The sequence below is a fragment of the Telmatherina bonti genome, assembly GCF_933228915.1.
Source record: "Telmatherina bonti genome assembly, chromosome: 19".
Classification (NCBI taxonomy): Eukaryota; Metazoa; Chordata; class Actinopteri; order Atheriniformes; family Telmatherinidae; genus Telmatherina; species Telmatherina bonti.
Window position 1 is genome coordinate 23,545,997 of NC_136617.1, and position 10,974 is coordinate 23,556,970.

The window sequence follows — 10,974 nt, forward strand, 5'->3', positions numbered from 1 at the left end:
GGACATAGTAGACACATTTTGTCATAAATTCTTATTACAATGAACTTCACAAAAATTTATTCTTGCATTTCTAATATTTTCCTTTAATTAGTTTTTAAATCCAGGCCTTAATGTCTTACCCTCTTCAAAGGAGATTTCCCACAAAGCAGTTGATATTTACTTTATACGGAACTATCTAATAAGAGCTATAAGAAAAAAAAAACAACAACAACCAATAAACAACGGGACAAATGAACGGCTAATGGTAAATAAACGTCGTTATAATGGATTAATTTCAATATATCACAGATGGGATTTAAAGGCTTGGGAGAAACTGTCACCTGAAGCGCATACGAGCATTATTTATGTCTAATTTGTGGTTATAGTAAGCATAAATAACTGAGGTTTAAAGTTAACAGAGGCAGTGAAGGAAGGCGGGAGGTGTCAAAGCTCCATTGTCCATTTAAACGTTTAATAGTCTTCCAAAAAAAAATGCAATAAATTACATGCACACATTTACACATTTTACACGTTTCCTCTATGACTGGCATCAAGTACATTGCATATTCCTCTGAAATGTGAACACGAGTCCCATAGAAGAAGAAAAAAAATGAAATGAACAACAGGGTGCTTATTTTTTCCTTTCTTTTGTTTTTGTTTTTTGTTTTTTTTCTTAATATAACGTCCCAGCTCCGAGAGCCAAAGAGTGCTGTATCGAGTTCGGCGTCTGAAGGTGGGAAGCCATGGAAGTGCCGGGGGACGTGTACCACGAACCCGTGTTTTCCAAAAAGTTAGAAGCCGCCGTATTGATGTTTTGTGGCTGCAGGCTGTGCGACCTGGAGGGGCCCTGCGTGTCCCAAACGGCCGGGGACTGTGGAGAGTTGCAGGCCATAGGGTCACTGGAGCTGGGGCTGTGCTCCGGTGGAAGCTCGCCGTTTTTCATGATCTTCTTCATTTTAGATCTTCGGTTCTGAAACCAAATTTTTACCTGAAAAAGAAAAAAAAAAAAGAAAGACAATGTTATTATTTACAATTTTACCAAACAAGCATTCCAACACGTGATGGTTAAACAATAACAAAACAAAATCAGATTATTAATTATTCTAATTCTCTATTATTTTAAAACATTTTAATCGACCATTTCAATATCTTAAAGAATAAATGAAAAAATAAATAGAAATCCATGCCACCTGTGTTTGCGTTAGTCCCAGAGAGGCTGCCAGCTCGGCTCTCTCCGGGAGCGCCAGGTACTGCGTGTTCTGAAACCTCCTCTGCAAGGCAGCCAGTTGGAAGCTGGAATAAATTGTTCGGGGTTTTCTCACTTTCTTCGGCTTCCCATTCACCATCCTCACCTCAGGCTCGCTTATCTCCTTGTCTGCTTAAAATATCCAAACAAAAATAAACATTAATGTTTATAGCTACTTGCTACAAGAATAAAAAAAATGTTTGAGTTTGGTGAAAAATCCCTAAATGAGTTAAAAAAAAAAAAAAGAAAAAAAAAAAAAAAGAAATTCAATAAAATAATTGTATTTGTGATCACCTATGAAAACAATAGAATTAAATAAGATATATCTAAATATAGCTGGTTTTCGTTTCATATTGCATAAATGTAAAGACACAATCAGTTAAAGGCACATAAATTATAAAGTCTGATTAGATATTTCTGGATGGATATTCCATCTCTAAACATTTCTTAACAGTGAAAAACGTTTAGGCCCATACCTTGTGGGCTCGGCTGGGCTTGCACTCTGCTATAAGTCCCGGCATACTGGTGGTAAGCAGGAGTCGTATACGAGCTGTAATCACTGTAGGATTTTGTCGAGTAATTTCCAGCAGATCCGTTTACACCCGGGTACTGGTACTGATAGGCGTTGAGAGGCTTCCCGTACGAAGTGGAGCTGGGCGAACAGTAGCCGTGAGTGACTCCACTGGCCGGACTATAGTAGCCAGAATCCGTGGCTGAGGATTCGGGTAAAGTTGGAGATTCCTGAGACGGATGGTGCATGGTGGAGAGTTGAAATGAGCTCTGAAAATCTGCAGGTTTCACACTCGGGATCCTCCGATCGAAAACTCCAGTCATGCTTCGAGACGGATCGACGTGGATTTCTTTTATTCAATTAGCCTAACCAAAAGAAACATCAAATAAAAAAAATAAAAAAAAGGACAAGACAACCTAGCTCCCAAAGCGATACGAAGACTACACTCGCATTGTGTCGAGACGTGCTCAGGCCGTCGGACTCTGGTGAAGACTGCAGCCAGCCCCGCAGCAAAGACTTGGTTAAATCCTAAATCGCGCTCTTACGCACTGCAGGGAGGATCTGGCTCGATTGGCCAAGGCGCGCATAGACACAGCTACACCCAATTCACTCCGCCAGCTTTCTTATGAGGGGGAAGCCACTCCGGATACTTGGCTGCATCGGCGTCTTTTTATAATATATATCAATGAAGGGGAATTAAAATGTTGCCAGTTTATCCGGGGAATACTATCACAGCGAGAAAACTTTGCAAAAAGTCTCCGGTTGCATTATTTGCTCTTTACTTTTATTTATTCATGCTTTTGATAATGAGGGTGGAGTTGACGGAGATCGCAGTGTCTTTCGGTTTATTTAATCAGACACACGTGTAAGCCTGGAATCAGGTGATTAAACTATCTCACTTAAAGTGAAAACTTCATGACTTTATTTGACCATTTGGCCTTATTTTCATCCTTTAGTCATTTTAACAGGCATAAAACATGGAGGAACAGAATATCGCCCACAACTAACAGCCATTTAAACAATTCAATGCATCAAATATATAATAATCACGTATAATATAATACGTATGCTGTTAAGCAACACGCATAAGCACTTTTTATTTACATTTCCCAACTTTAAGCCTGCTGTAGAATGGGCCTACACAAACCATTGTTCAGGTCACATATTCAGTGGTGAACAGCGCCGACCAGTGGAGAAAACGAGCGGCAGCAATAAGGTTTAGTAAAAGCATAACAGTAAACCAAATATTTAGAAAGTTGCAATGAAGCAGATGTTAGAGGATATTATTATGTTGGCATTACATAACAAATATTTATTAAATGTGTATTTTATGGTATATTAGCCTACATATTTTTATTATTTACTGGAGACATTCCAGCCGCGAGTCAGTGAGATAATCGCTTTCCATGTAGCCTATCTTCTGCACGCGTCAGTGTTTATTCAGAAACAATATAATCGAGCAAACCATCAAAACGAAATAGGCTATTATCGAAATGCGTCCAAATGTGTTTCTCGCGTGTGTTGAACAAAGAATAAATGAAACTGAACTACTCAGCGTCGTTGAACCTTTTTTAGGTCACAACAACTTAAATAAACGTAAACAAAACAACAAAAATCCCTTTGGCGGTTGACCCTGTTTATACCCCGGAAATACTTCCCCACTGGCTTTGTGAACTTCTTCCTGCAGAGGCTTACAATATACTTATGGGTCATATTTTTAAGTCACACAGGTTATATTTTTACACAAGGCCTATGAATGAGCGTCAATATGCAAATAGCTGTTTTAACCAAGAAAAGCGATTGGGACCGATACAGTCCCAATCGACGTCGAGAGCGCGCTGCGTGCGTCTGACGCCACTGAATAGTTTCACCAGCAAGATGATTCCCCTAAGAGCTCCAACAGAAATAAACTGTTTTAGAGAGTGGATTAGCAGTGCTTTAAACATATGGAATTGTAAAGTTAACCAAAATCCTTTTAAAAAACAAATTTAAAGAGTAGACGTTACGTAGAAATCATTTTATAAAGTCCAAATGATGATAGGTGTTTTTCTTTTTTCGTTTTTTAAAATATTAATAGTTGCACTATAAATTTAAAACAACTCGCCGCAGTGCTCTGGTAGGATGGACACTTTTTTTCAATAGAATAAAGCATCTTTAAATAAAGTTATATGGGCAGTCTTAACGGAAGTGGCCAAAAGCGGAAGGGACCTGACGGAATCATCTTGTACCACACGGTTCTTTTCTGTGCTATCTTTGCTCTCGGCTGCCGTTTTGTGTGGTGGGGGGATGGGGTCGTGCCGAGGATGAGAGACTCCAAATAACTATATATCTTTATTTTCGAACTCTGTTTCCTCCGTTGCTCTTCAACATCAAAATACGTATCGGCTACGCATGAGTTTATGTGAAGTTTGGCTTTCATAAAGTGGAGTATTTGTACGTCCACAACACACGCTTAAAAAGTCGAGAAAATGTATTCTGCTGGAGGTAAGTGCTGCAGCTAGCATTAGCATAAGCTAAGTGATGGAGCTAGCAAAAATTAAATCACAAGTATGTCTGTGCGCTGTTTTGCTACAAAGGAACATTGCTGAAACATGCTAAAAAAATTTTTTTGGGAAATCCCGCTCTGCTTTAGCTTAACTCATTATTTTAGTCTTAACAAATCTTTTGCGAAGATAACGTCCTTGTCTTAAGTTCAGGCATAAGTACCGGAGGCAAGCTTAGCTAGCTGCTGTTAGCCAAGTTAGCTCTAATGGCACCTCGTTTCCCCAAACATTTTCCAATTATTTCCATTCTCTAGTCATTCCAGGTAAATATTTTTTAACAAATGGGTTTTATTATCAGGATACATAAATATATTTAATAAATACATAATACATTGCGGCTAAACACTTGACATGTGTTAATAGCAGTCGGAGCGGCCGGCAATGGTATCTAATCTCGTCCCCAACCTTAACTATAGTCAAACAAATAATACACAACTTCGATTTTAATTTTAATAATTATCTAGCGATATGATATCTTAGACACAATCAAACCACATTGTGGTTGTACGAATAAATTTATACAATTGAATATTAAACGTTTAGTTAAAAAACTCTAAAAGAAATGTTGTGACGCTTCGTAAAATGTAAATAAAACTAACTGGGTATTGATCCATCTATATCTCATTCAACACGTGTGACAAAGTGAACGAATAAGAACACATAGGAATAGTGCGGTATTTGACATTACTAATTCACTTGTTCGATATTTGCCATTTAAGATAGTTTTTTTATTGGGAGGACGGCACAAAAACATTGGTAACTTAACATTTGGGTTTATAATTTCTCAGCTTTGTCCTACAATAGACCTTTGCACACTGAAAAGCTAAAAGTATTATTTTAGGTTTGACAGTATTATGGCATTTTCAGGAGAATGGGTGGCTTCGTCCTTGTTAGATTGCCAGCTTGCATGATACCCTCTGTGGACGTATTGATAAGGAGGGAGATGGTGCTGTGGAAATGATAAGAAATTAACCAAGTATTTAGAATATGAATATGCTGTAGAAATATGAAAAGCTGTCTGTGCCTTCTCATAATTTTTCAGCAGAAAATGTACTTTTAAAAAAAAAATTACATTTATTTTTCAGATAGTGAAAAATTCTATGTTGTGTTGAGTGTGCATCATAACCATTATGTGTAAGCAAAGGATGCTTGAAAGAAAGTGGAAAGAAAAGAAAAAGTTTTAAACAACTGTAACATAATTTTTTTCTTCTTCTTCTGTAGGTGCTGAGATGCTTGAGGGACCCCGTTCCTCTGGGTCAATCAGCTCTGGTAAGCTTTTCCTATAATTGTACTTAAAGGCCTTAACACTGGTCCCCACAGTGGTGTGGTGTAAATGGCAACATGTTGTTCTTGTACATCATTTAAACATTTTAGTGTGTATTCAGATCAAGTACAGTTTAACTTTTTGAGTTAGTAATTAAGTTGTCCTGAAAAAAGCTCTTGGGGTTTTCCTTTCTTTCCTGTGGAATTTTTCTCATTTTGTGTTCTCAGTTGAAGTCTGTGTCAAGTAGATTTGTGAAATAGATGGCAATAACTAACAACCCGTTGAGGCTCTCCATGTCTGTCTGCATCTGGACAAAAAGAAAATTAAACGGAAGTCACATCTACTTCTGCAAAAGAGAATATGGGAAGAAGGGAAATTGAGAAACTGACTAAAGTCAGTTTATTATTTGATTAGTTTTTAATATCCGTACTTTTTTAAAAAATTTTCTCAAATTCTGCATTTGTGTTTAAACTTGCACTTCATATCATGGTTATTTGACATTTATGCTTTTATTACTTAATTTACGCATGATAAAATTGCACCAGTTGGTTAAAACTGACTGTTTTGTCAGTTTTTTTTTAATAAGAGCAAATATTGATAAGGAACATGAAATATGCACAAGATTTAAATGGTCATTAAGTGTGTCCAAACCTTCAACTGGTTCTGTGTATTTACAGAATAATTGTGAACTAAAGATGATTTCTGTGACAATATTCGTACCCAGAAAATCCATTATTGTGAAATAATGTCAGAGCAGAAGTCCCTTCTAGGGACTTCCCTTGTGAAGTCCCTAAGAACAGAACTGGGGTTCAGAGATAAGAATATGGTTAGAAAATGTGCTCTGACATACCGAAATACCAGAGGTTACAGCTCATGAACTTCTCAGATGAGCATGTCCACCAGCAATGTTAAATATAGAATATATTAAAACACCAAACAATTGAGTGATGTTGTAAGTCACTTTCTAAAATTTGTGAAATTTGTAAACCAGTATAAAGAAAACCAGCAGACCGTTGCTTTAAAATGATACCAGTAAAAAGTTAAGCTCTTTGATGAGTGCCCATTATTTATTGCCCAAATTCAAGCAAACTCCTCTTTAGTTTACAATTTCTGAGGAGAATAAACATGTTAGACACAGATAATACTTTACTCACAAAATTTGGTTGTAAGTCTACAAAAATACTAGGCTCCTATCTCACAATGTATGATTCAGTCCTACTCCCAAACTCTTTGACTTCACATGTACTCTAGTTGAATTGCTTCAACTTGGGAGTGTAGAATGTATTTATTTTCTTTTATCTTTGGAAAGAAATATTTTCAGGACTAAACAATAAGGGTATCAGTCTAAGCACAATAATTGATCTTTAAGAACTTTATAATGTCTTAATAATGTCATTATAAGTTTGAATTGAGTGCTTTTTCTTTATTACACCTCTTTTAGATCCTCCATCATCTCCAGTGCCAGAATATGTATTTAAACCACCATCACGGCCCGACTTTGGCACCATGGGCAGGACAATCAAGCTCCAGGCTAACTTCTTTGAAATGGAAATCCCAAGATTGGAGGTCTATCACTATGACATTGACATTAAGCCTGAAAAGTGCCCAAGGAGAGTTAATCGGTATGTCCAAACTACATTTGATGAGCAGATCAATAAGTGAAAGGTTCTGAAGATTGTGACAATTTCTCTAATTTTGTTCACAGTGAAATTGTGGAGCACATGGTCCAGCACTTTAAAACTCAGATCTTTGGTGATCGAAAGCCAGTATATGATGGAAGGAAGAATCTCTACACTGCTATGCCTTTGCCTATAGGCAGAGACAAGGTCTGTGTTGTACACTGTAGTACATGTAGATAAACTTCCACGTTGTGAGAATTACATTTAAATCGATCTGTTTGAAAAATGGCCACCTGAAAATTATATCATGATAACATTGCAATTTCTTCTTGTATTTCACACAGGTTGAGCTTGAGGTGACAATTCCAGGTGAAGGCAAAGACCGCAGCTTTAAAGTGTCAATCAAATGGGTATCCTGTGTTAGCCTGCAGGCTCTGCATGAGGCACTATCAGGACGTCTGCCCAGTGTTCCCTTTGAGACTATTCAAGCACTGGATGTGGTCATGAGGCATTTGCCATCTATGAGGTATGTCTCAGTTGATGCTGTTGTTATTGCCATCAAAATTGTGGTCTAGCCTCCAGAATGGCTTCAGATCATTCTTGTGTAATGCAAAGCCAACTCTCAGATGATCACATGGGGTGGTATAGTTTTGAGCATTTGGTACATACACAATTTATTTGAACTTTTTGGTTCCTAAAACCATTTATGTTATAACCCTGCACGATTTTAAGCAATGTACATCCACTGAAAGTCTGGCCACAATAAATGGTTTGCATTGAAATAAACAGATTGTATACAGATGAATAATCCACTTATCAGTGTTTACTACCATTATACTTTTGTTGGGAAGGCAATGAGGCCCACTGCCCCACCAGAGGGTCAAGTTTACAGGGTTTTACTTTGTCTTTTGATGAAAAAACTAAACACTGATGATATTAATCAGATTAATCAGTCGAAGCTTACACAGTTTATGAATAAATGATTAAGCAGAGCTTATTTTGAAGTTGAGATCTAAGGCGCCGATGCGACAAAATTGCAAATAATTCAGAGATGTATTATCAACGTTTCTGTCTATGCACACCAAGTGTGATGTGAATAAATAATGAAAATTCCAAAACAAACCTGCAAAGTGAATTCCACATCAAGCCACGACAACAGTGTGCTGATGCTGGGAAAAACAAGACCACACTGGGTACATCCTGTTGTAGGAAAGCAAGAACTTGGGGAGTTTTGTTGTTCAATCCATGAGCTGAAGCTGGACCATGGCTGCTTCAGAACAGATTTTAGGATGTCTGATGGACAGTTCGAGCATCTGCTTTAGCAGCGAGCGCCCTGCTTTAAGAAACAGAACAAATAAGATGCTTGGCCATGGTGACACAACATTTAAATGTTGTCACAAATGGCAGCGTAACTTCATGCATAGCTCGCAACCGGTAATCTATCAGTAAAGAAATTGACCTCAGTTTGAAAAAATAAAACTCTCAAAATTGCTGGAAGGAATTTTGTTACTGATGTGAACATTAACATTGATTTGACATTGACTTGATAAATAAATATTACCATGGGAATTATTCAGAAGACATCTTGTTTACTTAGAAATGTTACTCATGTTTTATCACAGGTATACCCCAGTGGGACGCTCTTTCTTCACCCCCTCTGAGGGATGCTCAAACCCACTCGGGGGTGGCAGAGAAGTATGGTTTGGTTTCCATCAATCAGTCAGACCTTCACTATGGAAAATGATGCTCAACATTGATGGTAATCTTTTTGTGGTTTGGAAAATTACTCAAATTAAGGTATTTCCATTTATCTAACCTCTTTTTGCTTGTTTTCTTTGCAGTTTCGGCCACAGCGTTCTACAAAGCTCAGCCTGTAATTGAGTTCATGTGTGAGGTTCTGGATTTCAAAAGCATTGAAGAACAACAGAAACCTTTAACGGACTCACAACGAGTGAAATTTACAAAAGAAATCAAAGGTAAGTAATAATTAAGACTGTCTGATTATTTCAATTTTTTGTATTTTTTTTTAATTTTTTTTTTTAAGGGGGTAATTATCACAAGATCTGAATTTATTTTAAAGAATGAGATAAGATTCTTGTCTTATTTCTGAAGTCTGACAGTTTCCATTTTTCCTTTGGGTAATTTCTATTGTTTTACATTAAATTGTTTTTAAAAAGCAATTTGTCTGGTAGTCAATAAAAATGTTTGTCATTTTCATAGTTTTACAGTATGTTTGACTGCCGTTATCCGTTTTGTTTCCTCCATTTAGGCCTGAAGGTTGAGATTACTCATTGTGGACAGATGAAGAGGAAGTACCGAGTTTGCAATGTGACCAGAAGACCAGCCAGCCACCAAACGTGGGAATATTTTTCTCTAATCATGTCACTGAATGTTGTTTTCTTTAGTTCAGCAAACAGGATCACATAAGCTACAAGAAACCTGTTTTAGATTTAAGTTAATTAAAATGCAGACTGGGTCAGAATTTTTAAAGAAATATTTATAATTTACAGTTTTAAAAAGCATTAAATTTAGTTTCAGATAATGTGTTGCAACAAAGTTAATTTGTGACACGCAGGTCGGAAAATTATTCCACCAAAAAATTCAGTCACACAGGCATGCTGAGTTTCTTCTCTTTATTCCATCAGATTCCCCTTGCAGCAGGAGAATGGACAAACTATTGAATGCACAGTAGCACAGTACTTCAAAGACAAGTACAAGCTCATCCTGCGATACCCCCACCTCCCATGTTTACAGGTGGGACAGGAGCAAAAGCACACCTATCTCCCTCTAGAGGTAAATATTGCTGGTCTCATATGCTTCCAGTGTTTGATTCAAGAAAAATGTTCCCATAATAATATAGATTAATGTAGTTTATATAATATAACTTAATTTAGATTTTCTTAAAATGTTTAATTTTACACATGGCCCTTCAGGTGTGTAACATAGTAGCAGGACAGCGCTGTATCAAAAAGCTCACAGACAATCAGACCTCCACCATGATTCGTGCCACGGCCCGATCAGCACCAGACCGTCAGGATGAGATTAGTAAATTGGTAAGTTATTGAGTAATCAATATTTAATGACTGCAATAGATTTGTCTGCTGTGCACTTTAAAATCATTCACAAAGTTAACCGGCTAGCAGTTTTTAAATTGATGGTCTCCACAAGGCATGATTAAAACATAGTTTAATTACTATTGGCTCTGCTTTTGTTTCCCCACCTTAGATGAGAAGTGCCAATTTCAACACTGACCCTTACGTTCAGGAATTTGGAGTGATGGTAAGGGATGAAATGACAGAAGTGAATGGCCGTGTCCTCCAAGCACCTTCAATACTTTATGGCGGCAGGGTATGTAAAAAGCTGGTTTAAGTGTGTTAATGGCTGTCTGAAAACACACTGCAATACAGTTGTTTTTCTTATTTTTGAACAAAGCTTTGAGTCATACTGTATATAGTGAAAATCACTAATAGGTTGCCTGTCATACAATTTGCAGAACAAAGCAATAGCTACACCAATCCAGGGAGTCTGGGACATGAGAAACAAGCAGTTCCACACTGGTATTGAGATCAAAGTGTGGGCCATTGCCTGCTTCGCCCCACAGAGACAGTGCACTGAACTTCTGCTCAAGTAAGTGAGATTCTCCTACTTACTTGGTGCACTTAATGTACATATATTTTTTGTTTTTGTATACCATTGTGAGCACTGATAGAACTATTAGCAAGTGGTGGTAAGAAGTTGTAGGAACAATGTGTAGAAACTTGCTGCATAAAGGCAAAGGTTTGGGCTGCGTGGACTTAAATAGGTGTTTTTAT

The 10,974-nt window shown here is 37.3% G+C and overlaps 2 protein-coding genes across 3 annotated transcripts in view; one reads left to right on the forward strand and one right to left on the reverse strand.

Annotated features, from left to right (window-relative positions):
* Nucleotides 1-652: 652 nt before the first annotated feature.
* On the reverse strand, nucleotides 653-2,110 carry dlx5a (distal-less homeobox 5a; the record flags this gene model as incomplete). The annotated part of the gene is made up of 3 exons (XM_079259023.1): nucleotides 1,702-2,110; nucleotides 1,170-1,354; nucleotides 653-967 (listed from the first exon to the last, which is right to left on the reverse strand). Exons 1-3 carry the CDS (start codon nucleotides 2,057-2,059, stop codon nucleotides 653-655), a joined length of 858 nt encoding a protein of 285 aa, XP_079115149.1. The 5' UTR covers nucleotides 2,060-2,110.
* A 1,901-nt stretch (nucleotides 2,111-4,011) lies between these two features.
* ago2 (argonaute RISC catalytic component 2) overlaps nucleotides 4,012-10,974 on the forward strand; it is a 28,513-nt gene continuing 21,550 nt past the window's right edge. For both annotated transcript variants that reach the window (XR_013771710.1, XM_079258453.1), the window contains exons 1-12: nucleotides 4,012-4,220; nucleotides 5,501-5,548; nucleotides 6,985-7,165; nucleotides 7,249-7,369; nucleotides 7,507-7,688; nucleotides 8,785-8,921; nucleotides 9,004-9,138; nucleotides 9,432-9,519; nucleotides 9,808-9,955; nucleotides 10,096-10,215; nucleotides 10,388-10,510; nucleotides 10,656-10,789. Coding sequence is in view for 1 of the 2 variants with exons in the window: in XM_079258453.1 (XP_079114579.1) it covers nucleotides 4,205-4,220; nucleotides 5,501-5,548; nucleotides 6,985-7,165; nucleotides 7,249-7,369; nucleotides 7,507-7,688; nucleotides 8,785-8,921; nucleotides 9,004-9,138; nucleotides 9,432-9,519; nucleotides 9,808-9,955; nucleotides 10,096-10,215; nucleotides 10,388-10,510; nucleotides 10,656-10,789 (1,433 nt within the window). In the remaining variant the exon portion in view is untranslated. The remainder of the gene's footprint in view (nucleotides 4,221-5,500; nucleotides 5,549-6,984; nucleotides 7,166-7,248; nucleotides 7,370-7,506; nucleotides 7,689-8,784; nucleotides 8,922-9,003; nucleotides 9,139-9,431; nucleotides 9,520-9,807; nucleotides 9,956-10,095; nucleotides 10,216-10,387; nucleotides 10,511-10,655; nucleotides 10,790-10,974) is intronic.